Genomic DNA, 27,970 nt, shown 5'->3' with positions numbered 1-27,970 from the left:
GGGGGTGTGTGTGTGTGTTTGTGCACACCAAGAATTACCAGATAACATCTGGTCATTTCCTTAATGACTTCTGAGTACAAGAAAACAGCTCCAGCTCCTGTGTTCCTGTGTGGTTATGGCCTCCAGACAAAACCAGGAGTCTTCCCAGGGGGTAAATACGGGTTCTAGTTCTGCCCTTATGTTCAGTGATTCCTGCAGTGTTGATTAAATGAACTGTCTTACACAGGTGTCGTGCCCAAAGGTGGTAGAAGTGGGCAACGGGAAAAGAGAGGAAGCTGCTATGTGGGTCTTTGATGCTGCCATCACTTGGACCTTTGAGACCTCCCAGGACTAAAGCAGGAGGAGGTGATGTTTAGGAGAGTGTGGGGTGTCCTTTAGGCTGCCACTCCCATGCTAGTCCACACTCAGCCTCCAGCAGTTCATCTGGTGTTCCAGCTCTGGCTCCAGTGGCTTCTGCTGCAGGTAAGCAGATCTTGGCTGTCACTCTGCATTCACCTCTCTAGATTTCTAGGTGGTAGTCGGCCCTGCTGACTCCATTCTCTGGGGTCCGAAGAGTCACTGGCTTTCAGTTTGCCCAGCTTTCTCATGTAAGGACAGGTGTGACAACTACCAAACTCTTCATGTTTCTGAGCTGAAGCTGGAAGTCCTGAAGGCTTTTTGAAAACCATGCTAGGCTACTGAAGAGTTTTAGGCAGAAGAGCTTTTGACCTTAAAGTTCAGAAGAGGTGCTTCCTATGGATGAAATGTCCTCCCTAATGTTAGAAACTTGAGTGTACACGAAGCAGGACAGGGCAGCTTGGGTTTTGGAGTCACGCAGACCTAGGCTGGAATCCAAGGGGTGTAACCCTTAGCGTGCTTAACCTCACCACACACTCTTTGATCTGTAAACTGGAGTTCTTTGGAGGATTAAATGAGGTACCCATACCCAATACTTGACATTCTGTCTGACCTACAGCAAGCACTAAGTATTACCTGTTTGTTTTGTTTTAAAATTTTCTATTTAGCTGTGCTGGGTCTTAGGTGCAGCACTTGGGATCCTTGATCTTCTTTGCAGCATGTCAGATCTTTAGTTGCAGCATGTGGGATCTAGTTCCTGACTGGGGATTGAACCCAGGCCCCCTGCATTGGGAATGTGGGGTCCTAGGCACTGGACCACCAGGAAAGTACCCTACAAGGGTTTTAGGAGCTCTGGCCAGGAGCTGGGAAAAAAGACCAAATATATTTCTTTTTTATCACAGAGGTGGATTAAGAAACACTTTTAAAGGTCACTGCCCAAGGACACTAACCCATTAAAATACTGAGATTTCACCATAAAATTGCAGAATGCTTCCCTTCCCCCACACTTTACACCACACCAACGGAACGCCAGTTTAAGAGCAGTCTAGCTGAATGTGGTGCAAAACGCACACTCCAGGGAAGCCCAGAGTCACAAGAGACAGAAGCTCAGACACTAGAGGAGCTGAAGCCTCTGGGCACCTATAGCTATAGCAGACGTTAAACAGCTCAAGTCCCAACCAGGAGAACATAACCCTTTGTAACAGAGGCTTATTTACCTCAGTTCCTATTACCTAATACAGCCAATAATGTCTGACTTTCAACCAAAAATTTTAAGTGTGCTAAAAAAAGGTAAGGAAAAAAAATCCCACTCTGACAAGTATATATCACAACCAGATTCAGATATTAGACAGATGTTGGAGTTACCAGATAGGAAAGTTAAGTGATTAATATGGTAAAGAGTCTAGTGGTAAAAGTAAATAATATGCAAGACGAGATGAGTAATGGAAACAGAGATAAGGAAACTCTAAGAAAAGATTGAAAGGAAATGCTAGAAATAAAAAACACTAACAAAGAATGCTTCTGATGGGCACATCAGTTGATTGGACACAGCCAAGGAAAGAATCAGTGAGTCTGGAGGTTGGTCATAGAGACTTCCTTTGTTGTTGTTCAGTTGCTAAGTCGTGTCTGACTCCGCGACCCCATGGACCGCAGTGTGCCACGCTTCCCTGTCCTTTCCTATCTCCTGGAGCTTGCTCCAACTCATGTCCATTGAGACGGTGATGCCATCCAACTGTCTCATCCTCTGTCGACCCCTTCTCCTGTCCTCAGTCTCTCACAGCATCAGGGTCTTTCCCAGTGAGTCAGCTCTCTGCATCATGTGGCCAAAGTATTGGAGCTTTAGGTTTAGCATCCAGTCCTTCCAATGAATAGTCAGGGTTGATTTCTACTGGAGAAAGGATAGGCTACCCACTCCAGTATTCTTGGGCTTCCCTTGTGGTTCAGCTGGTAAAGAATCCTCCTGCAATGCAGGAGTCCTGGGTTCGATCTCTGGTTGGGAAGATCTCCTGGAGAAGGGAAAGGCTACCCACTCCAGTAATCTGGCCTGGAGAATTCTATGGACTGTGTAGTCCACGGGGTCGCAAAGAGTCAGACACAACTGAGTGGCTTTCTCTTTCACTTCTCCTTTAGGATGGACTGGTTTGATCTCCTTGCAGTCCAAGGGACTCTCAAGAGTCTTCTCCAGCACCACAGTTAAAAAGCATCAATTCTTTGGTGCTCAGCCTTCTTATGGTACAACTCTCACATCCATACATGACGACTGGAAAAACCATAGCTTTGACTATATGGACCTTTGTCAGCAAAGTGATGTCTCTGCTTTTTAAAACACTGTATTAGTTTTTCATAGCTTTTCTTCCAAGGAGCAAGTGTCTTTATATTTCATGACTGCACTCATCATCCTCAGTGATTTTGGAGCCCAGGAAAATAAAATCTGTCACTGTTTCCACTTTTTCCCCATCTATTTACCACAGAATGATGGGACCAGATGCCATGATCTTAGTTTTTGAATGTTGAGTTTTAAGCCAGCTTTTTCACTCTCCTCTTTCATCCTCATCAAGAGGCTTTTTAGTTCCTCTTCACTTTATACCATTAAAATGGTATCATCTGCATATCTGAGATGGTTGATATTTCTCCTGGCAATCTTGACTTGTGATTCATACTCTGCATATAAGTTAAACAAGCAAGTTGACTGTATATAGCCTTAACATACTTCTTTCCCAGTTTTGAACCAGTCCGTTATTTTTCCATGTCTAGTTCTAACTGCTGTTTTTTATCCTGCATACAGATTTCTCAGGAGACAGGTAAGATGGTCTGGTACTCCCATCTCTTAAGAATTTTCTAAAGTTTGTTATGATCTACACAGTCAAAGGCTTTAGCATAGTCAATGAAGCAGAAGTAGAATTTTTTTGGAATTTCCTTGCTTTTTCTATGATCCAGGGGATGTTGGCAGTTTGATGTCTGGTTCCTTGGCCCTTTCTAAATCTAGCTTGTACATCTGGAACTTCACAGTTCGCATACTATTGAAGTCTAGCTTGAAGGATTTTGAGCATTACCTTGCTAGTATGTGAAATGAGCACACTTGTATGGTAGTTTGAGCATTCTTTGGCATTGCCTTTCTTTGGGATTGAAATGAAAACTGACCTTTTCCAGTCCTGTGTCCACTGCTACGTTTTCCAAATTTACTGGCAGATTTCCCTACTGAACTTCCCTACTGAAATGCAAATGGGAAAAAGGATGGAAAACAACAATAACAAAAAACCCACAGAACATCCAAGAATGATAGGACAATTTCAGAAGAGGTAAAACATACAGAATCAGAATACTAGAAGGAGAAAACAAAATGAGAGAATAAAAATATTTTAAGTAATAATGGCCAAGAATTTTCCAAAATGAATAGCAGTCACCAAACTGAAGGTCCAGGAAAGCTCCAAGAACATCAAGCAGGATAAATACCAAAAATAAACACCTAGGTGTATCTTTTTTTTACCTAGAAATTTTATTCTGGTGCACTTCACTGGATTGACAAGTACCTTAGAGATTTAATTTTGCTAGAAATACATACTGTGTGCAGGTTATATGTATATATGTGTATGTATATACACACACACATGCCATATACCTAAATTTGAATTCTACTTGTGTGGGTGATGACAAAGGTGATGATTGTCACAACCTATACTCCTGCTGCTGCTGCTGCTGCTAAGTCACTTCAGTCGTGTCCGACTCTGTGCGACCCCGTCCCTGGGATTCTCCAGGCAAGAACACTGGAGTGGGTTGCCATTTCCTTCTCCAATGCACAAAAGTGAAAAGGGAAAGTGAAGTCACTCAGTCATGTCTGACTCTTCGCGACCCCATGGACTGTAGCCCACCAGGCTCCTCCGTCCATGGGATTTTCCAGGCAAGAGTACTGGAGTGGGGTGCCATTGCCTTCTCCGAACCTATACTCCTAGGTGTATCTTACTCAAACTCTATAAATGAAAGACATAAAGAAACTCTTGAAAGAAACCAGAAGAAAAAACTCTTAACCTATAGTGGAAGAAAGCTGCCTACTATTCAGAAACCATGCAGGAGAGTGGAGTGAAACATTTAAAGTGTTGAAAGTTGCCCCCCACTCCCAACCTATATTTCTGTATCTGGCAAAACTGTCCTTCAAAAGGAAAGAACAATTGACATATTCGGATCAATAAGAGTACTTCAGAAAGAGTACTTCTCAGCCACCTTTTGCTTTTAAGAAACAGAGATCCAGAGCTCTCAAGTGATGGAACTAGGAAGGGGATAGATACTCAATTCCTTTTTTCCCCCCTTTTGCAAATCAGTTTTTTTTTTTTTTTTTTTTTAAGTCCGTGTTAGACATTGCACAGTTCTAACCCTTCACCGTAAAGCTGGAGAAGTTGAGTGAGGAAAACTGACACGCTTGAGGTTGAACAGAAAGTTATTGGGCGCCTTGGTATTGAAACTCAGCTCTCCCGAATTATTTCCTCCTGTTAAAACATATAAAACATATAAAATGTTTTCCCTTGGCGGAGGGGAGAAGGACCGAGTCACAGAGCATGAAAACCTCAACGTCCCACGAGTTCTAAGGCTGTAGGCAGAGGCGCGGTCTCCCCGCACACGCCGCCGCCACCTGAGGAGAGCTCCGCCAGCCAGGACTGCAAGTCCCAAGCTGCTCCGCGGCGCGCGTGCTGCCCGCCGGGAGCGACCCTCCCTCTCCCGTGAGTCTGCGCGGGAAGTGGAAGCCGGCGCTGAGGCGAGGCTGCCCGCGGGGAGCGGGGGAGCTGTCGGCGGTGCTCGCCTCTCCGCGCTGCTGGACTCGTGGCCGGCTGGCTGGCGCCCACTCCGCTGCAGCCATGCCCATGAAGGGCCGCTTCCCGATCCGCCGCACCCTGCAATACCTCAGTCAGGGGGACGTGGTGTTCAAGGACTCGGTGAAGGTTATGACGGTGAACTACAACACGCACGGGGAGCTGGGCGAAGGCGCCAGGTCAGTCCGATCCTCAGGCTCCCGCCAGTCGCCTGCGAGCCCGCTGGAGACCTGGCGCCACTGTCCCCGCCCCACTGCGCGGACGGGCAGCTGCCCCAGGTCCCACAGCAGAAGGAGACCCTGGGCCGGGCTGGGTGAGGGGCTGGGTGAGGGGCGGAGTGGATGGAGCCCAGCCCGGCCGGGCGGCCACCGAGCGGCTGGCGCCCCGGCTCTCCTTGCACTCGCCGGCTCCAGGCGAGCTGCTTTTCCTCAGTGTCCCGACTGGACACCTGTGCCCCAGGGCTGAGGTGGCGGTGCGCTGGGAGAGGTTACCGCCGCTGGCCTTGGTGGAGCCGGAGCCCTCAGGCGTGCAGCGGGGTGTCTGAATGCTCCGCGTGCTAAGCCCGTTTGCTGTTTACCCCAGTGTTCCTCTCGGCCCGGGGATGAGGGAGCGCGAGACGGTAAGGGACCGGCTCGGCCAGGCACACCCTCCTGAAGGCTGGTGAGGGGCAGCTCTGAAAGGGCTTCGTTCTCCAAGGACTCATCACCGTTTTTTCTTTTTTTAAAAAATAATTTTGGGCTGTGCTGGTCTTCAGTTGCCGCGGGGAGAGGGGGGCGGTGTGTGTGTGTGGGGGGGCTTTCTTTTGTTGCCCAAGCAGGAGCTACTCTTTGCGCTGGTTGTGGACCATGGGCAGTGGGCGCCCGGGCTTAGATGCTCTGCAGTATGTGGGATCTTAGTTCCCGACCAGGGATGGCCCCTGCGCCCCTTGCTCCACCACTGGACCACCAGGAATGTCCCGACTCATCACCCTTATAAATGAAGGGACTGTCCCATGTCAGCTTTGCAGCCACTCGTTACCCACCTCGCCCCTGCACCCCCAACTCCTTGATGCTCTTTAGGCCGCAGAGTCGGGATTCATTGGAAGGGAAGCTTGCAAATGAAAGGTTTGAACTGGACCTTGAGGCAGCGACAGTGCCCTGGGCTTCTCAGGTGTTAGATATAAATTTACCGAGTGCCTGCTCATGCTGGGCCCTGTGATATGTGCTGGGAATGTAATTCCTGTTTTTCAGAAACTTTGGGCCTGGGTGTGTGGGATGGATCAGTGTGACTGGAGAGCAGCTCCCTGTGGAGGGTGGTCCCCCCCTACCCCCCGCCCCCGCTCTGGGAGGGGTTCTTCAGTGCAGGGCTGTTCAGGAAAGCCAGAAGCTACCCCCAGGTGTGTTTGCTTTCAACAGGTGAACCTAGGAACTTGGACATACTTGTGTGGGGTCAGCTGGGATGAGGGCTTCCTGGAAGACTCAGTCATAGGGCTGAATGGGCTCCAGATCCTTCTTCATAACCGACTTGGAATCCTTCCATCCACACCAGGAGTCCCGGGGCAGAGGCCAGACAGGTACAGCAAAGGAGGGACACAGTGTGGATGGACCTGCAGTAAAGTGAAATCGTGCCCTGTCTCAGGGGCTCATTCACTGCTTGGCCACATGTTAGCTAGGTGGGCTCCATGGAGAATCTCTGACTTGTCAAGAAGCCTGAAATTCAGCTTTTTGTGTAAGTCTCTGATGTTTTAAATGGTCAGCTGGGGACTTCTGGGACTTCCTTAGCAGTCCAGTGGCTAAAACTCAGTACTCCCAATGAAGGGGGCCCAAAGTTCGATCCTTGGTCAGGGAGCTAGATCCCGCTTGCTGCAACTAAGACTCAGGGCAGCCAAATAAATAAATATATGTATATATATATATTTTAAATATGTATATTTAAAAAAAAAACAGTCAGAATAGACCTTCGCATACTTGCATGCTCAAATATTTTAATACTCTTTAGGTAAACAGGAGCCAAACAGCCTGTGTTCCTAGTGTTAGAGGCTTGCCTTGTCTCACTGGTGTTGAGATTTTAGCCTGGCAGACTTGCTCTTTGGCCTTTGACCTCAGCGCTTCAGCTGTCCCTTCGTTTCAAGTGCCAGTGGCCGGCACAGCCCCAGGCTAGTGAGTCTCAGGGTGTGCGCTGGGTGTGTGGGGAGCTGCCTTATTCAGTGTCTGAGAGCCTCATCTCTGCCAGGTGTTCTTGCCTTTACGATCCAACAGGAGTAGTAACAGCTGCTGGCATTTATCGGGTTCTGTGTTCAGCCCTGTGCTGCAGGCTCCAGGTGAATTTGATAATGACTGGAGCCCAATGCTCACGGCCCTGAGTCTGTGGCTTTCTGGTCATGTGACCAAGGACATTTTACTTTTTGGACTTTTTTTTTTTTAAACATTTGTTTATTTGGCTGCACTGGGTCTTAGTGGCAGCATGCAGGATCTTCGATCTTTTTTGCGGCATGCGGGATATTTAGTTGGGGCATACGAACTTCCCTGGTGGTCCAGTGGCTAAGACTCGGTGCTCCCAATGCAGGGTTCCTGGGTCCGATCCCTGACATGTTTTCTTTTTTTTTTTTGACATGTTTTCTTAATGTAAAAACCCTACCCTCTGGGGTTGCTGCCGGTGTTTGAGTATAAGTGCCCAGCAAGGTATCTGGCACAACAGGTGACCTTTTGTTATTAACCTTCCCCCCAGGCTCCAGCAGGAACCATTACATAGCCCTGTTGAATGTTCCAGTAGTACTAGGTGCGAGAAGCTCCTACACAGGTGTGCCCTGATTTATTTGTAAACAGTTTTGCTACGTGGCAATCCTCTGCTGTGGGGTGGGAATTGAGGAGAGGGGTCCTGAATCCGGGAAAGTCCAGTCCTGTGAGCTGTGATGGTCTCCATGGCTTATTATGATAGTTAGTACTCGGCTTCCACTTCTTCCCAGAGGCAACCACTTTTCAACTCTAACCATTTGATTAGCGAAGTGTTTTACCTTCATATGAATACCGTAGTTAGCTCCTCCTTATTTTCTTAGCTTTAGGCTTTATCGATTGACTTGCTGCTTTAGAAGGCAAGGATTTAACTCTCCCAGCAGCACTGCCATTCCCCACCCCAACACATGCATGTCGAGTGTGAGTTGGAAAAGAATTTCTAGACACAGTATTTCAGAAAGGAGTTTATTAAGAACAAAGAGCAGAGATAAATGAGGGCTGCAGGCACAGAGGACTGACCGCTGACCGGCCAGGGAGAGCCAATGCGGGGCTAGTAGCCGATTGTTATAGTCTCAAGACAGAGAATTCCTGCTGGAAGGGTGACATTAGGTGATTGGTTAGGGTGGGTATTTGTACCTAATGTGGGATGAGGGAGCTGGCCGGTTTAGATGGGTTGGGTGCTCATGGCAGTGGTTGCTATGGGCTCAGTCAGTTCTGGAGATGACCAGGGTCGCATCTGTGGCCTTGGTATGGGACTCCACCATGCGTACTGTTGACAGCCTCCACCATCCTCCCAATATAGTCATTTAAGAATTTTGAATAAATCGGTATTCACTGTTAAGTTACTATGACTGTAAACACTATACACAGTTGAGTCAGACAGAGTACGGTGATTATTTTTTATTTTTCTTTTTGCAGTTTTTTGTTTCCCTAGCATTATTAATTGTCATTGCTTTTGTTTTGACGTTGGATTCTGCCCCAGTTTTGGATGTCTGCCTAAAGATGTCAGACAGTCAGGCTCTCTGTTGCTCCTGTCCTTTTCTTGAGAATAGACCACAAGCTCCTGTGTGGACTGCTTGTCTTGCCTTGCCACTGTGTTGACATAAACACTGAGGCACAGAGCAGTGACTTGCCCTGGGTCGGACGGCTGGGACGTGGTAAAGCCAGGCGGCACTCTTCTACCAGGTACCACTCACACCGGTGCATGGTCTGCTGTGAGGGCAGGGCTGCAGCAGGAAGCAGAGGGTGCTCTGAAATTCGGGTCATTTGGGGAGCCTTTAATCAAGGGATGATTTGCAAAGGTGTGGCAAGGATGGGGAAAGAAACCACAAGGGAGATACGGACCAGGGTTCTTGGCTTTCCCCAAGCAATAGAAGTTGACTAGAGTCCTGACAAGAGATTTAGGCACGGCTTTACTGGGGCTTTTGTTCCGGCTGCAGGATGGAGCGAAATCAAGTAACAGGTTCCCTTGAGCTGTTTCCTTCTGTGAGATGACGGTGGTGGTGTGTCCAGGGAGAACTACCACAGTAGCTATTTAGGGACTAGAAAGGGGAAGGAACCAGGTTACCTTTGGCTTAGCCGTTGATGAGAGTAGGGCTCACGTTGCTCCTGCCAAGGAGCTGTTCTGCTCAGATGTGTATTTGTGTCAATCCCAGGGATGAAGTCTCCACCATGTTTTCCTGGGTTTATTTTTACTGTATTTTATTGGAGTATAGTTGCTTCACAGTATGATGATAGTTTCTGCGGTACAGCATCTTGAATCAGTCAGTCGTATATATTCATGTATCCCCTCCCTCTGAAGCCTCCCACCCCACCCCGCATTCCACCCTTCTAGGTCATCCCAGAGCTCAGAGCTGAGCTCCCTGCTAGTCATCTGTTTTACCCACGGTAGTGTATAAATGTCACTGCTAGTCTGTCAGTTTGTCCCCCTTCTCCTTCTCAGCATATGTCCACAAGTCCGTTCTCTACGTCTGAGCCTATATTCCGGACCTGCAGTAGGTTCATCACTACCATTTTTCCAGATTCCAAATATATACATTAATATATGCTGTCTCTAACTTCACTCTGTGGAACAGGCTCTGGGTTAAACATTATTTCATCTGACTCAAATTTGTTACTTTTTATGGCTGAGTACTGTTACATTGTATAAATGTACCACTTGTCTTTATCCATTCATCCCTCCATGGACATCTAGGTTGCTTCCATGTCCTAGCTGTTGTAAATAGTGCTGCAATGAACACGGGGGTGCATGTGTCTTTTTAAAAAAATATATTTTATATTTTTGGCCACAATGAGTCTTTTTTGCTGTGCACCGGCTTCATCTATTTGGCAGTGAGTGGGGCTAGTGTTTGTTGCGGTGCATGGACTTGTCATTTCGGTGGCTTCTCCTGTTGTGGAGCAGAGGCTCCGGGCACACAGGTTTCAACAGTTGCGGTGTGTAGCCTCAGCCGCTGTGGCTTACCAGCTCGAGAGCAGGGGCTGAGTAGTCGTGGCTCATGGGCCTCGTTGCTCCAAATCATGTGGACTCGTCCCCAGCCAGGGATCAAACCTGCGTCGCCTGCGTTGGCAGGTGGATTCTTATCCCCTGCGCCACCAGAAAAGTCCCACCTGTGTCTTTTTGAATTATGTTTTTGGCAGGGTATGTGCCAAGTAGCGGGATCGCTGAGACATATGGTAGTCTTATTTCTATTGTCTAAGGCATCTCCTTAGACACTGATGAAATCACTGCAGATGGTGACTGCAGCCATGAATTTAAAGGTGCTTGCTCCTTGGAAGAAAAGCTATGACCAACCTAGACAGCATATTAAAAAGCAGAGACATTACTTTGCAGACAAAAGTCCGTCTAGTCAAAGCTATGGTTTTTCCAGTAGTTATAGATGGATGTGAGAGTTGGACTATAAAGAAAGCTGAGCACTGAGGAATTGATGCTTTTGAACTGTGGTGTTGGAGAAGACTCTTGAGAGTCCCTTGGACTGCAAGGAGATCCAACCAGTCAATCCTAAAGGAAATCAGTCCTGATTATTCATTGGAAGGACTGATGCTAAAGCTGAAACTCCAATACTTTGGCCTCCTGATGTGAAGAACTGACTCATTGGAAAAGACCCTGATGCTGGGAAAGAGTGAAGGTGGGAGGGGAAGGGTACGACAGAGGATGAGATGGTTGTATGTCATCACCGACTCAATAGATATGAGTTGGTGATTGACAGGGAAGCCTGGTGTGCTGCAGTCCATGGGGTCGAGAAGAGTTAGATGTGACTGAGCAACTGAACTGGAGGCATCACCATACTCTTCTCCACAGTGGCTGTACCGGTTTATATTCCCACCAACAGTACAAGAGGGTACCCTTTTCTCCACTCTTAGCATTTATTGTTTGTAGATTTTTTTGAAGATGGCTATTCTGACCTGTGTGAGGTGATATACCTCATTATAGTTTTGATTTGTATTTCTCTAATAATGAGTGGTGTTGAGCATCTTTTCATGTGTTTTGATGGTGATCTGTACATCTTCCTTGGAGAGGTGTCTACATAAAAGTCTTCCAGCCATTATTTAATTGAATTGTTTTTTTGACATTGTGCTCTGTGAGCTGTTTGTATATTTTGAAAATTAACCTTTGTCAGCTGCTTTGTCTGCAAATATTGTCTCACATTCTTCGGGTTGTCTTTTTGTTTTGTTTGTGGTTTCCTTTGCTTTGCAAAAGCTTTTACATTTAATTAGGTTCCGATTGTTTTTATATTCATTATTTTAGAAGGTGGGTCAAAATTTTTTTATTTCCATTTTTAAAATAATTTTTGTTTGTGTTTCCTTTGCTGAGCAAAAGCTTTTAGGATTAAATATGTCCCAATTGTTTATTTTTAAAATATATTCATTATTTTAGAAGATGGATCAAAAATTGTTATTTTTTTCATAATTTTTTCTCATTTTTTAATTGGGATATAATTGCTGTACATGTTGTGTTGGTTTCTGCCATACAACATGAGTGAGCCCTAAATATACATACATCCCCTCCCATTTAAATCTCCCCATCCCCACCGGTCTAGATCGTGACAGCCCACCAGGCTGAGCCTCCTGGGTTATACAGTAACTTCCCACTACCTCTGCTCTTTAACATGGTAATGTATATGTTTCCTTGCGATTCTCGGTTTTTCCCACCCTGTCCTTGCCCTGATGTGTCCAGAAACCATTCTCTACTTTTGGGTCTGTATTCCTGCCCTGCATATAAGTTCATCAGGGCCATTTTTGTAGATTCCATATATATGCATTAATATATGTTACTTGTTTTTCTGACTTCACTTTGTATAACAGGCTGTAGGTTCACCTACCTCCCTAGAACTGACTCAAGTTGTTCCTTTTTATGACTGAGTAATAGTCCGTGGTGTATATGTAGCACATCTTCTTTATCCATTCATTTGTCCAGAGATAACTAGTTTGCTTCCATGTTCTGGCTATTACAGATAGTGCTGCAGTGAACATTGAGGTACATGTGTCTTTCTGAAAAATGTTTTCTCAATTATATGCTCAGTAGTGGTATTGTAGGGTTAGCAGGTTTCTTGTTTTTCTTTTTCTTATGCATTCTCCATACTGTTCCCCACTGTGACCACATCTTTCCACGTAGTACAAGAGGGTTCCCTTTTCTCCACACCCTCTTCAGCATTTACTGTTTGTAGAATTTTTCTGATGGCCATTCTGACCTGGTGAGGTGATAATGGTACCTCATTGAAGTTTTCATTTGCATTTGTCTAATAATGAGTGATGTTGATCATCTTTTCATGTGTTGGTTGGTCATCTGTATGTCGTCTTTGAAGAGCCGTCCGTTAAATCTTCCCCCAATTTTGATTAGTTTGTCTTTTTTCTTGAAACTGAGCTCCATGAGCTGTTAATATGTTTTGGAGATTATTCCTGTGTCAGTTAGCTTTCAAGTATTGTCTCCCATTCTGAGGGTGGTCTTTTCGTTTTGTTTGTGCTTTCCGTTGCTGTGCAAGAGCTTTTAAGTTTAATTAGATCCCATTTGTTTATTTTTGTTTTAATAGTCATTATTTAGAAGGTGGCTTCACATTTTTTATTCTATTATTATTTTTTTAAATATATTTTGTGGTATTTGAAGTTGATTTTTGATTGGAGTATGATGGCTTTACAGTGTCACAGGGTTTCTTCCATATAACAGCATGAACCAGTCATAAGTATAGATACATCCTTTCCCCCTTGTACCTCTCTCCCTGCCACCTCCCCCAATCCAGTCTCTCTAAGCTATCACACAGCACCAGTCTGAGCTCTCTGTTATACATCATCTTCCTGCTAGTTGTTTTACACCTGCTAATGGATATATTTGTATGCTACTCTTTCAGTAGGTCCCGCCCTTTCCTTCCCCCACTGTGTCCACAAATCCATTCTCTACCTCTGCCTCTGTATTCTATTTTTCTAGACCCCATACATGTGCCTGGATATACAATATTTGTTTTTCTGTTACTGACTTCCTTCACTCTCTATAAAAGTCTCTAGGTTCAGCTGATTCCTTAGAACCAACTAAAATCCATTCCTTTTTATGGCTGAGTAATATTCCATTGGATGTACGTAGCAACTTTATGCATTCATCTGTTGACAGACATCTAGATTGCTTCCATGTCTAGCTTTCGTAAATGGTGCTCCAAACAACAGCGGGCTCATGTGTCACTTTGAATCATGATTTTGTCAGGGTATGTGCCCAGTGGCCTTGCTGGGTCATACGGTATTTTTATCCTCATTTTTTCAAGGGCTCTGCATACTTATCTCCTGAGTGGGTGTATCACTTTACTTTGCCACCAGGAGTGCAGGAGGGTTCCTTTTCCCACACACCCTCTCCAACATTTACTGTTTGTAGAATTTTTGTTGATGGCCATACTGACCTTGTGTGGTAATACCTCACTGAAGTTTTCATTTGCATTTCTCTGATAATGACTGATGTTGAACGACATTTCATGTGTTGGTTGCCCATCTGTATGTCTTTGGAGAGATGTCCATTTAGGTATTCCGCATGTGTTTTGAATGGATTTTTATTGTTTGTTGACACTGAGCTCCAGAAACTGTATATTTTCTAAGGTAATATGATGTCAGTTGCTTCCTTTAAAATATTGTCTCTGATTCTGAGTGTGTTGTCTTTATCGTTTTGTGTGTCGTTTCCTTTGTTGGGCAAAACCTTTTAAGTTTAATTAGGTTCAAATTTTTTATTTTTTGTTTTATTTTCATTATTTTAGAAAATGGGTCAAAAACTGTTATTTTTATTTTTCATAATTATTTCATTCTTTAACTGGAGTATGTTTGCTTTACAATTATGTGTTGATTTTTGCCATACAAGGTGTCAGTCAACCATATATGTGTGTATACCCCTCCATGCTGAACCTCCGTCCCACCAACCCCCACCCGTCTGGGTCGTCACAGTTCACCAGGATAAGCTCCCTGTGTTACACAGTAACTATGCACTCACTATGTATTTTACACATGCTCATGTATGTATTTCCATGCTACTCTCTCAATTTGTTCCACCCAGTCCTTCCTCTGCTGAGTCCACAAGTCCATTCTCTACCTCTGGGTCTGTGTTCCTGCCCTGAAAATAGGTTCATTGATACCATTTTCCTAGATACCATATAGATGCATCAAATACAATATTTGTTTTTCTGACTTCTTCACTCTCTCTAAGAGGCTCTAGGTTCAACCATGTCCCTGGAACTGAAACGAATTTGTTCCTTATGGCTGAGTAATATCCCATGGTGGGCTTCCTTTGTGACTCAGCTGGTGAAGAATCCGCCTGCAGTGTGGGAGACCAAGGTTCGATCCCTGGTTGGGAAGATCCCCTGGAGAAGGGAAAGGCTACCCTTCCAGTATTCTGGCCTGGAGAATTCCATGGATTGTGTAGTCCACGGGGTCACAAAGAGTCGGACATGACTGAGCGACTTTCACTTTCAATATCCCGTGGTATTTCTGTAGCACAACTTCTTTATCTGTTCACGTGTTGACAGACATCTAGGTTGCTTCCATGTCCTGTCTATTGTAAACAGAGCTCCACGGATAATTGGGATACATGTGTCTTTCTCAGTTATTGTTTTCTCAGGGTATATGTCCAGTAGTGGGGTTACTTGGTCATGGTAGTTTTACCCCTACCTGTTTTAAGGAGTGTCCATACCGTTGTTCATGATGGCTGTGTCAGTTTACATTCCCACCCACAGTGCAAGGGTGTTCCTTTTCTCTACACCCTCTCCAGCATTTATTCTTTGTCGAATTTTTGATTGTGGCCTTTCTGACCCTGTGAAGTGATACCTTATTGAGGTTTTCATTTGTATTTCTTTAATAATGAGCAATGTTGATCATATTTTCATGTTGGTTATCTGTATCTCTTCTTTGGAGATGTCCATTTAGTCTCCCCCCATTTTTTGTATTAGATTGTCTTTTATCTTGAGCAGACTGTGGCTCAGATCATGAACTCCTGACTGCAAAATTCAGACTTAAATTGAAGAAACTAGGGAAAACCAATAGGTCATTCACGTATGACCTAAATCAAATCCCTTATGATTATACAGTGGAGGTAACAGATTCAAGGGATTAGATCTGATAAACAGAGTGCCTGAAGGACTATGGGTGGAGGTTCGTAACATTGTACAGGAGACAGTGATCAAAACCATCCCCAAGAAAAAGAAATGCAAAAAAGCAAAATGTTTGTTTGAGGAGGTCTTACAAATAGCTGAAAATAGAAGAGAAGCAAAAGGCGAAAAAGAAAAGGAAAGATATACCCATTTGAATACAGAGTTCCAAAGAGTAGCAGGGAGAGATAAGAAAGCCTTCTCAGAAGAGTGCAAAGAAATAGAGGAAAACAGTAGAATGGGAAAGACTAGAGATCTCTTCAAGAAAATTAGAGATACCAAGGGGACAAGGGACATTGCAGTCCCTTAGACTACAAGGAGATCCAACCAGTCCATCCTAAAGGAAATCAGTCCTGAATATTCATTGGAAGGACTGATGCTGAAGCTGAAACTCCAGTACTTTGGGCCACCTGATGCAAAGAACTGATTCATTTGAAAAGAATGTGGTGCTGGGAAAGTTTGAAGCCGGAGGAGAAGGGGACAACAGAGGATGAAATGGTTGGATGGCATCACTGACTTGATGGACATGAGTTTGAGTAAACTCCGGGAGTTGGTGATGGACAGGGAGGCCTGGCGTGCTGCGGTCCAAGGAGTTGCAAAGAGTCAGATACGACTGAGCAACTGAACTGAAGGGGACATTTTATGCAGGGATGGGTACAATATCCTAACAGAAGCAGAAGATATTAAGAAGAGGTGGCAAGAATACACAGAAAATGCACAAAAGAACTGTACAAAAAAGGTCTTAATGACCTGGATAACCACAGTGGTGTGATCACTCACCTAGAGCCAGACATCCTGGAGTGTGAAGTCAAATGGGCCTTAGGAAGCATTGCTACAGACAAAGCTAGTGGAGGTGGTGGAATTTCAGCTGAACTATTTCAATTCCTAAAAGATGATGCTGTTAAAGTGCTGCACTCAGTATGACAGTAAATTTGGAAACTCAGCACTGGCCACAGGACTGGAAAAGGTCAGTTTTCATTCCAGTCCCAAAGAAGGGCAGTGCCAAAGAATGTTCAAACTGTTGCACAATTATGCACATTTTATATTCTAGCAAGGCATTGCTCTAAATCCTTCAAGGTAAGCTTCAATAGTACCTGAACCGAGAACTTCCAAATGTATAAGCTGGGTTTGGAAAAGGCAGGGAAACCAAAGATCAAATTTCCAGGATCCACTGGATCATAGAAAAAGCAAGGGAATTCCAGAAAAACACCTACTTCTGTTTCATTGGCTAAAGTCTTTGACTGTGTGGATCACAACAAACTGTGGATAATTCTGAAAAAGATGGGACTACCAGACCACCATCCCTGTCTCCTGAGAAACCTGTATATAGGTCAAGAAGCAACAGAACCTTACATGGAACAAGTGACAAGTTCCAAATTGGGAAAGGAGTATGTCAAGGCTGTATATTGTTACCCTGCTTATTTAACTCATATGCAAAGTACATCATGTGAAATGACAAGCTGTGTAAAGCTTAAGTTGGAATCAAGATTTCTGGAAGAAATATCAGTAACCTCAGATATGCAGATAACACCACCCTAATGGCAGAAAGCAAAGAAAAACTAAAGAGCCTCTTGATGAAGATGAAGAGAGTGAAAAAAAAAGCTGGCTAAAAATTCAGCATTCTCAAAACTTAAGATCATTGTATCCAGTCACATCACCTCATGGCAAATAGGGAAAAAAATGGAAACGGTGACAGACTTTATTTTCTTGGGCTCCAGAATCACTGTGAATGGTGACTACAGCCATGAAATTAAAAGACACTCCTTAGAAGAAAAGCTATGACCAACCAAGGCAGCATATTAAAAAGCAGAGACATCACTTTGCTGACCTAGGTCCGTCTTGTCAAAGCTGTGGTTTTTCCAGTAGTCATGTATGGATGTGAAAGTTGGACCATAAAGAAGGCTGAGTGCCAAGTAATTGATGCTTTTGAGCTGTAGTGTTGGAGAAGACTCCTGGGAGTCCCTTGGACTGCAAGAAGATCAAATCAGTCAATCCTAAAGGAAATCAACCTGAATATGCATTAGAAGGATGAATGCTGAAGCTCCAATACTTTCGCCCCCTGATGTGAAGAGCCAACTCATTGGCAATGACGCTGATGCTGGGAAACATTGAGGGCAGGAGGAGAAGGGGGCAACAGAGGATGAGATGACTGGATGACATCATCAACTCAGTGGACATGAGTTGAGCAAACTCCAGGAGATCATGAAGGACAGGGAAGCCTGACGTACTCCAGTCCCAGGGTTGCAAAGAGTCCTGCATGACTGAGCGTCTGAACAACACAATTTTTCTTGAAACTGAACTCAATGAGCTGTTTATATAATTTGGAAGTTAATCTGGTGTCAATTTCCTTGTTTCAAATATTGTCCTCCATTCTGAATGTTGTCTTTTCATGTTGTCTGTAGTTTCCTTCATTGTGCAGAAGGTTTTAAGAATGTTCCAGTTGTCTGTTTTTGCTTTTATATTCATCATTTTTGAATATGGGTCAAGATTTTTATTTAATTTTTCATAATTTAAAGTTTCTTTCAACTGAAGTAAAATTCCTTTATAATGTTGTGTTAGTTTCATCATACAACAACGGAGTCAGTCATAAATACACGTATATCCCATCCTTCTTGAACTGTATCCACCCTCACCTGTCTAGGTCATCACAGCTCCCCAGGCTGTGTTCTCAGTGTTATACGGCAGCTTCCCATGAAGTATGCATTTTCACATGGTAATGTTTATATTTCAGTGCTCTTCTCTCAATTCATCCCACCTTGTCCTTCCCCGACCTTGACCACGAGTCCATTGTCCCTCTGGGTCTCTATTCCAGCCCTGCAGATGGGTTCATGAATACCATTTGTCTAAATTCCCTATAATGTTATTATATGATATTTGTTTTTCTGAATTCATTCTGTATAAGAGACTCTAGGTTCATCCACCACCCTCAGAACTTACCCAAATTCCTTCCTTTTTGTAGCTGAATAATACTGCACTGCATATATGTAACACAACTTCTTTCTCCATTCACCCGTGGATGGGCATCTATGTTGCTTCCATGTCCTAGCTATCATAAACAGTGCAGCAGTGCGCTTTGGGGTGCATGTCTGGTTTTTAATTATGATATTTTTAGGGTATATGCCCAGTAATGGGATTACCGGCTCATATGGTCATATTTGGCAACCCACTCTGGTGTTCGTGCCTGGAGAACCCCGTGGATGGAGGAGTCAGGCCATCTACAGTCCGTGGGGTCGCAAAGAGTTGGACATGACTGAGCAACTTGTTAGTTGCACAGTATGGTCATGTGATGCCTAGTTTAACAAATCTCCATACTGTTGTCCATAGTTGCTATATCAGTTTACATTCCCAGTAATAGTCCAAGAGGCACGCATTTCCCCACACCTTCTCCAGTATTTATTGATAGAATTTTTGACGATAGCCATTCTGACCCATGTGAGGTAGTACCTCATTGAGTTTCTCATTTGCATTTCTCTCTTAATGAGTGATGTTGATCATATTTTCATATTTTTGCTGGCCAAGAGTACATGTTTTTGGAGAGATGTCTATTTAGGTCTTCCAGGTATTTTTTGATCAGATTGTTTGTTTTTAAAGTTAAGCTCCATGGGCTTTTTGTATAATTTGGAGCTTAATTGTTCATCAGTTGCTGTTTTTGCAGACCTTGCAAACATTGTCTCCCATTCTGTGGACTGTCTTTTCGTTTTGTTTGTGGTTTCTTTGCTGTGCCAAAGCTTTTAAGTTTAAATATGTCCTAATTGTTTATTTTTGTCTTTCTAGTCATTATTTTCAAAGGTGGATCAAGCTATTTTTATTTTTTAAATAATTTTTCTTTGGTTTTTAAAATTAAAATGTTTTTTTTCCTGACAATTTTTGTTAACTGTTCTACAGTGTTGTGTTGGTTTCTGCCATAAAACAGTGAGTCAGACATAATTATACGTACATCCCTTCCCTCTTGGATGTGCCTCCAGCCTGCCCCACCCACCACCGCCCACACCCCATCCCTGCAGGTCATCAGAGCGCCAGGCTGAGCTCCCTGCTGCACAGCACCTTCCCACTGGCTGCCCACCGTACCGCTGGTGATGCATATGTCTCAGTGCTACTCTCTCAGCTCTTCCCGCCCTGTGCGTCCCGCCGTGGGTCTGCAAGTCCATTCTTGACCGCAGGCTCTCAATTCCCACCTGCAGATGGGTTCATCGGTACCACTTGTCTGGATTCCATATATATGCATTAATATACGATACTTGTTTTTCTAACCTACTTTACTCTGTATCAGAGGCTCTAGGTTCATACACCTATCTAGAACTGACTCAAATTTGTTCCTTTTCATGGCTGAATAATATTCCATTCTATATATGTACCACAACTTTTTTATCCATTTATCTGTTGACAGATATCTAGGTTGATTGCATATCCTATCATAAAAAGCAGAGTTGATAGCCAGGATAGTGACTATCCATTGCACTGAAATAGTGCAATGGACCCTGGAGTTTACGAGTTTCTCAGGTGTGTGCTCAGTGGTGGGACTGATGGGCTATATGGTAGGTTTTTTTCTTGTTTTTTAAGTCTCCATACTGTTCTCTATTGTGGCCATATCAATTTACATTTTTACCACCAGTGCGCGAGGGTCCTCTCTTCTCATCCTCTTCTGAATTTTTTGTTTGTAGATTTTTTTTTTAATGATGGCCTTTCTGACCCGTATGCAATGATTCCTCATTGTTTTCATTTGCATTTCTCTGAAGATGAGCGATATTGAGCATCTTTTATGTGTTTGTTGGCCATCTATGTTCACAAAGGTGGATCCACAATTTTTATTTTATTTTTAACTTTTTAACCAGTATTTACAAATGATTTTTAATTGGAGTATAATTACATTAACATGTTGTGTTGGTGTCTTCCATATAGCAACCTGACTCAGCTGTAAATATACATGTGTCATCTCCCTCTTTTAATCTCTCTCCCCACCCCCTGTCCAATCTGGAATAGCCATCATATGCTTAACTTTGAACTGTTACAGCCAAAAAGGCACAAATTTTACTAAAAGGTTAAAAAAAGGCCTAAAAGGAGAACCACAACTCTAGCTACTAAGGAACCTAGGATGGGGTGGGACCGGGTTGCCTTTGGTTTTACTGCTGGCCGGACAGCAGGTGATGGGCCCCTCCCGCCTCCCAAGGAGCCATTGTGCTTGGATGTGTATTTTTGTTAATCTCAGGGTTACAGTCTAACGTGTTTTTCTATTTTATTTTTATTGGGATAGAATTGCTACTGAGTTGTTAGTTTCTGCTGTCCAGCATGGTGAATCCTTTGTGTGTTCATATATCCTCTTCCTCTTGAGCCTTCCACCCCCCGAATGTCACCTGTCCAGGTCCTCACGGAACCCTCACCCGTGCTGTGCCGCAGCTTCCCGCTAGCTATCCGTTTTACACGTGGTCAAGTACACATGTCAGTGCTCGTCTCATCCATACCCTTCTCTTTCCACGCCTGTGTCCACACGTCCTTTCTGTCTGTGTCTCTATTCATGCCTGCAAGTAGGTGCCCCAGTACCGTTTCTCTAAAGTCTGTATATGTGTGTTGATATATGATACTTGTTTTTCTCTTTCTGACTTACTTCAGTCTGTAAAACAAGCTCTAGCTTCATCCACATCAGTCCAGCTGACTCCAATTCATTTCTCTTTATGGCTGAGTAATATGCCATTGTATATATGTGTCATATCTTCTTTACCCATTCATCTGTCGATAGACATCTAGGTTGCTTCCGTGGCCCAGCTATTATAAACAGTGCTGCACTGAACACTGGGGTCCATGTGTCTTCTTTTGTTTTTAGATTTGTTTATTTTCGGCTGTGCCGGGTTTTTGTTGCGGCGCCTGGGCCTCTCACTGCGGTGGCTCTCTTGTGGAGTGCAGGCTCCAGGCGGCGGGCTTCAGTGGTCGAGGCACGCAGGCTGTTACTGCGGCTTGCAGGCTCGGGCTCAGGCTTAGGAGTTGGGGCACCAGGTGTAGTTGCCCTGCAGCATGTGGGATCTTCTCAGACCAGGGGTCAAACCTGTTCCCTTGCATTGGCAGACGGATTCTTATCCACTGTACCATCAGGGAAATCCCTCAATGTGTCTTTCTGAGTTATGGTTTTCCCAGGGTATATATGCTCAGTAGTGGGATTGGTGGGTCATATGGTAGTTCTCTGTTTCGTTTTTTAAAGAACCTCCACACTGTTCTCTGTAGTGGCTGTACCAATTTATGTTTTCACCAGCAGTATTAGAGGGTTCCGTTTTCTCTAAACTCTCTCCAGCATTTATTGTTTGTAGATTTTTTGATGATGGCTGTTCTGACTGGTGTGACACGATACCTCATCGTCTTCGTTTGCATTTCTCTAATAATGAGCGATGTTGAGCATCTTTTCATGTGTTTGTTGGCCATCTGTGTCTCTTCTTTGAGAGATGTCTATTTAGGTCTCTGCATATTTTTGGATTGGATTGTTTATTTTTTGATGAGCTTCATGCGCTGTTTGTATACTTTGGAAATTAACTTTTTGTCAGTTGCTTCATTTGCAAATATCATCTCTTATTTTGAGGGTTGTTTTTTCTTTTTGTTTGTGGTTGCCTTTGCTGTGCAAAATCTTTTTAAGTAGGTCCCATTTGTTTATTTTTTGTTTTTACATTCATTATTTTAGACAGTATGTCAAAAATTTATTTTATGTTTATTTTTTAAGAATTTTTTGGCCTTTTTAAAAGTGTTTTGCATTTTTAAATGTTTACTAATATTTTTATTTGGAGTATAATTGCTTTTCAGTGTTGTATTGTGTTTCTGCTATACAACAGCGTGAATCAGCCATAAGTGTACATATATCGAGCCCTCCTCTTGAGCCTCCATCCCATCCCTCTAGTCTTCACGGAGCACCAGGGTAAGCTCCCTGTGTTACACAGGGCTTTCCCACTAGCTCTTCCTCAGATGGTCACATACATATTTCACTGCTGCTCTCTCAATTCAATTCACCCTCTTCTTTCCCCTCGGTGTCCACGAGTCTGTTTTCTGCGTCTCTATTCCTGCCCTGCAAATAGGTTCATCAGTACCATTTTTCTAGATTCCGTATGTATGCGTTAATATACAATATTTGTTTTTTTCTTTGACTTATTTCACTCCATATAACAGGCTCTAGGTTCATCCACCTCAGCTCAACTGACTCTAATTCATTCATTTTTATGACTTGAGTAATAATCCATTACATATATGTACCACACCTTTTCCCATTCATCTGCTGATGGATATCTAGGTTGCTTCCATGTCTTGGCTATTGTAAATAGTGTTGCAGTGAATATTGAGGTAGATGTGTGTTTTTGAATTATGGTTTTCTCAGCATATATGCCCAGTATATTGCTGGGTCATGTGGTAGTTTTATCTCTAATTTTTTTTAAATGAATCTCTATACTGCTCTCTACAGTAGCTGTATCAGTTTACATTCCCATCAACAGTGTAAGAGGGTTTCTTTTTCTCCACATCCTCTCCAGCATTTATTGTTTGTAGGTTTTTTGTTCTTTTTTTTTTTTGGGTGATGGCCATTTGATTATTGCGAGGTGATACTTCATTGAAGTTTTTGTTTGAATTTCCCTAATAGTGAACAGTGTTGAGCATCTTTTCATGTGTTTGTTGGCAGTCTTTATGTCTTCTTTGGAGAAATGTCTGTTTAGGTCTTCTGGGTTTTTTTTTTTGGTGTGTGTCCCTAAATCAATTTAATGTGGTAACAACTCCAAACAAACAACAGATTGGGCCTCTTTAGCAAAACACAATTAAAAAACAAAGATTGCCAGAAATTGTTCACAGTATATTCTTCATCAGATTTCAGAGGAAATTATCTGACAGAATTAAATACAAAGTCAGTTATAAGAAATTTATCCTTTTGGTGGCTAATGTTGAAAATATTACTTACATTAACAGGCAAAATAAGCTGGCAATACACAAGAAATTTTCTAAATTTTATGAATGTGGTTCCGGGTAATGATGCCATATCTCTTATGAAGCTGTATTATTTTTTTATTTTTAACTGGAGGATAATTTCTTTAGAATGTTGTGTTGGTTTCTGCCATACAACAACTTGAATCAGCTATAAATAGGCCCGCTCCCTCTGGAACCTCCCTTTCACCACCCACCTCATCCCACCAGTCTGGGTTTTCGTGGGGCCCTGGGCTGAGCTCCGCGTGTTGCATAGCGACTCCCCACTAGCTGTCTGTCTCCCACGTGAGTGTGTGTGTCTCAGTGCTGCCCGCAGTCCGTCCCAGCCTCTCCTTCCCCCGCCGCGCCGCCCGTCTGCTAGTCTGCTTCTCTCTCCCTGTCCTGAAAGTGGGCTCGTCAGTACCGTGTTTCTAGAGTCCATGTATATACATCCATATACGATATTTGTTTTTTCTCTTTCTGACTTACTTCACTCTGTATAAGAGCTTCTAGGTTCATCCACCTTAGTTCTTCTGACTGAAATCCACTCCTCTTTATGGCTGAGTAATACTCCATTTTATACATGTACCATAACTTCCTTATTCTGTCGATGGACATCTAGGCATCTTCCACGTCCTGACGATTGTGAACAGTGCTGCAGTGAACATTTGGATATATATGTGTTCTTGAATTGTGGTTTTTCTCAGGGTATGTGCCCAGTAGTGGGTTGCTGGGTTATATGGGAATTTTGCTCCTAGATTTTTAAGAAATCTCTGTACTGTTCTCCCTTGTGGCTGTGTCATTTACCTCCCTACCAGCTGTGCAGGAGGGTTCCCTTTTCTCCAAACCCTCGCCAGCATGTATTGTTTGTAGATTTTTTTGATGGTGGCCACTCTGAATGGTTTGAGGTGATATCTCAATGTGGTTTTGATTTGCATTTCTCTAATAATGAGTGATGTTGAGCTTTTTTTCATGTGCTTGTTGGCCACCTGTATATCTTCTTTGGAGAAACGTCTGTTTAGGTCTTCTGCCCATTTTTTGATTGGGTTATTTGTTTTTCTGATATTGAGCTGCACAAGCTGCTTTTATATTTTGGAGATTAATCATTTGTCAGTTGCTTCACTTGCGATTATATTCTCCCATTCTGAGGGTTGTCTTTTTGTTTTGTTTATGGCTTCTTATGCTGTGCAGAAAGCTTTATGTTTATTTAGGTCCCATTTGTTTATTTGGGTTTTATATTCACTATTTTACAAGTTTGGTCAAAAATTTTTATTTTACTTTAATTTTTTTATTAATATACTCTTTTCTTTTTTTTTAAAAAAAATATTAACTGTGCAGTGTCTTACTTGTAGCATATGAGATCTTTAGTTGTGACATTTATAATCTTTTGTAGTTGGAGCATAGAAACCCTTAGTTCCACTGTGTGGGATCCAGCTCCCCGATCAGGGAGTGAACCTGGGCCCCTGGCCTTGGGAGTGTGGAGTCTGAGTCCTGTCCGCTGGACCACCAGAGATGTGCCTGTTTTTCTATTTTTTAGAGTGTGACGTCTGGCCCTGTTGGTCCCAGGTCTCCTTGGATTGAAGAATCTTAGTTTCAGGTTTACGACAGTAGGGAAGACAACGGGTATCCAAGGAAATAACAGCCTAAATAAGAGTGACTGAAGAGGAGAGAGTTAACAAGAAAATAAAAACCTCCAAAGTTTTTTACACCTTGTGGAATCCAGGAGAACACACTAGTAAACCGTTTTTGGGTGTCCCTGCCCATAAAGAATAGCAAGATTTGGTGGTTAATTGTCTGCTGAGGCCAAGTGGCTTGTCAGCTTTTCTCAGTGCTGGTCTCTCTATCCTTTTGCTTCGTCGTTTGTCTTTGGCTGTGCAGGGCCTTCACTGCTGCGCGGGGCTTTCTCTCCTTGAGGGGGCGGGGCGGCTCTGCGTGGAGGCGCTGCGGCTTCTCTCCTGGCGGCGACCAGGCTCTGGGCGCGAGGGCTCGGTAGTGGGGCTCACGGGCCCGTTTGCTCTGGGGCGTGGGGCAGACCCGCGTCCCCTGCCTTGGCAGAGGGATTCCTCGCCACTGCACCAGCAGGGAAGTTTTCTCAGTGTTGGTTTTTACCTGGTTTGGACATCAGAGCTGCTTTGTTTACCTCCTGATCGGCCCTGTTGTTCCCTCGGGGTAATTTGAAAAATTTCCTTTTGGTGTCTGTGGCAGTAAATGGCTACCACTAGTTTGGTTTTTGACCTGCTTTTATGAGATATAAGGTCTCAGTCCCATCTTTTACAGGGGAATTTTTTGCATTCAAAAGCCCTGTTTCTTTCTGGAGAGTTGCATGGGCATGTAAAACAAGGTAGGCATATTTTGAGTCTGTATGTGTATGTCTAATTTTTCCTTTTCCCAACGTAAGGCCTTAGTTAGGGCTGTTAGCTCAGCCTTCTGGGCTGAAGTGTTAGGTGGCAAAGGTTTTGCTGCTGCTGCTTAAAAACAAACAAACAAAAAACCCAAGAGCAGTCAGTGAGCCTGAAGAGCATTTGGCATTTCCTCAGAGGATGTCCTCGTCAGCTAGAAACACAGACCAGATTGACTCTTTCAACTCGTCGTTGTCCTGAAACCGTGGCCTCAGCTTCCAAACGCTGTGACCCCAGGTAGGTGCTGCACCAGCCACTTCGCTCTGTGTAGGCTGTCATATTTTAAAGTTTCTAACCCCGTTTTTTATCTCCAAGAATGGGGAAAGTGGAATGTACAGATTAAAGTAGATACAACGTTGGAATAAAGCACTGATTTTTGTTTGTTTTCTTCTAAAGCGGAACACACATTTTTCTACCTTATTTTCTAGTTTTTATTTTATGATAATATTGAAAATTAGAAAGTGTATAAATGTTAAAAACCTCTAATTGCTAAAGATCACTGAGGAAGTGGGAGCACACACTGAGAATAATAAAAACAAAACGATTTTCGTGAAAGCAGATCGGTGATGGAGTGTTTTAAACAAACCAGCATCACTTATAACCTCCAAAAAATGACCCGAGTCAGCTTGTTAATGTAGTAGTTAGTAGGCTCAGTGTTTTAATTCACTGTTTGGAATTCTAGGTCCTTTACTGTGAGAAGTCCACAGAGTCTGCGGTGCACACCGCATGGAGGTGCAGAGCGCGTGGGAACGCAGCCTCACGTGACACGGCGGTGGCACGCGCCTGTCTGGGCACAGGCCGGCGGGGCTTGCATCTGTCCACTCACTCCAGTGTTGCTAGCGAGCATTCGCACTGGCACGTTTTGAGGGTTAGCTGTGAGAAGTCAAGCAGTCAAGCCTGGTCCTTAGCAAGGTGACCCCTGGTTAGTCAGTGGTGAGTGCCTCGTACTTGATGAGGGACCTAGACTTCTGGTGACTGTCCAGAGGTACACTTGTTAGCTTCCTCCACTAAAAAAGCAGCGCCAGGTACCACCCAGAGGCAGCCAGGCCACGAAATCTAGTTTAGGAAAATAGCCTGTAGGCTGAGGAACTTCTAGCTTTTGTACTAGGACCCCTAGAGGTGCCCCCTGCTCTCAGCTACACTGAAGATAAATGTGGTTTTTTGTTTTTTTTTTCAGTTGGTGAGCCCCGGAGCAGGAGCTCTGGTGAGGGCCTCCGTGGTTTTGTTAAAAGCCCTCTCTTGTTCCCCAATCCAAAGTAATGGCTCTGCATCTGGGCCTTTGGTGGCTTCATATACAGGTCTGGCCATTAGTCCGAATCCTGGAATCCAGATCTGCAAAAATCCTGTCATGCCTAAGAAAGTACAAAGATACTTTTTTTTTTTTTTTTTGGTCTTTGGGATGCTCAGGCCTCATATAGCTTGTTTTCTGTCTGGAGAGAACTGTCTCCTCCCAGGATTGGTAATATATCCCAGATATTTAACTTGTTGCTTTGAGATTTGTGCTTTTCTTCCCTCCCCCCCTCCCCGCCCCGCCCCGGGGAGATCCTGTAGCCGCGGACCCCAAGGAAATTAAGGACTGAAGTGATATTCTGATCCGAGGCCTCCATGGCAGGACTGTATATTAACACGTCACCTACATACTGTGGAAAGGCCCCTCTTTCTGTCTCTTTGTTGGCTGCGTTGGGTCTCCGCTGCTGGGTGTGGACTCTTCTCTAGTTGCAGTGAGCAGGGGCTACTCTCTAGTTGCATTCCGATGGCTTCTCTAGTTGTGGGCCTTGGGCTTAGTTGCCGCACAGCATGCAGAATCTTTCCAGACCAAGGATGGAACCCATGTCCCCTGCATTGGCAGGTGGGTTCTCAACCACTGGACCACCAAGGAATTCCCACAGGGCTCCATCTTTTAAGTCTATTTCCCCTAGTTCTTTTCCTAGGACCTGGGCGAAAAATGTGGGCGATCTTGAAACTCCCGAGGCAGTACTGTCCAGGTGTATTGTTACGTTTGGCCTGACTCGGGCTTAGTCCACTTGAAGGCAGACAGATGAGATGACACAAAGGAAGCCATCGCTGAGGTCACGCGCAGTAAACCCCCCGGCATCTCCAGGACTCTGGACCGACATACTGTTACGGATTGGCCACAGGGGATGTGTGGGGACCCCTGCCTCGTTTACTGCCCTAAGGTCTTGAACTGCTCGATAGTC

The 27,970-nt window shown here is 44.0% G+C and overlaps 1 protein-coding gene across 1 annotated transcript in view; it reads left to right on the top strand.

Moving 5' to 3' along the window:
• Nucleotides 1–5,043: 5,043 nt before the first annotated feature.
• Nucleotides 5,044–27,970, top strand: part of MRPS25 (mitochondrial ribosomal protein S25) — a 46,785-nt gene continuing 23,858 nt past the window's right edge. The window contains exon 1 of the mRNA XM_043442621.1: nucleotides 5,044–5,317. Within this exon, the coding sequence (XP_043298556.1) occupies nucleotides 5,184–5,317 (134 nt within the window). The 5' untranslated portion in view covers nucleotides 5,044–5,183. The remainder of the gene's footprint in view (nucleotides 5,318–27,970) is intronic.

The sequence above is a fragment of the Cervus canadensis genome, chromosome 22 (assembly GCF_019320065.1).
Source record: "Cervus canadensis isolate Bull #8, Minnesota chromosome 22, ASM1932006v1, whole genome shotgun sequence".
Lineage (NCBI taxonomy): Eukaryota > Metazoa > Chordata > Mammalia > Artiodactyla > Cervidae > Cervus > Cervus canadensis.
This window is presented reverse-complemented; position numbering and strand designations above follow the sequence as displayed.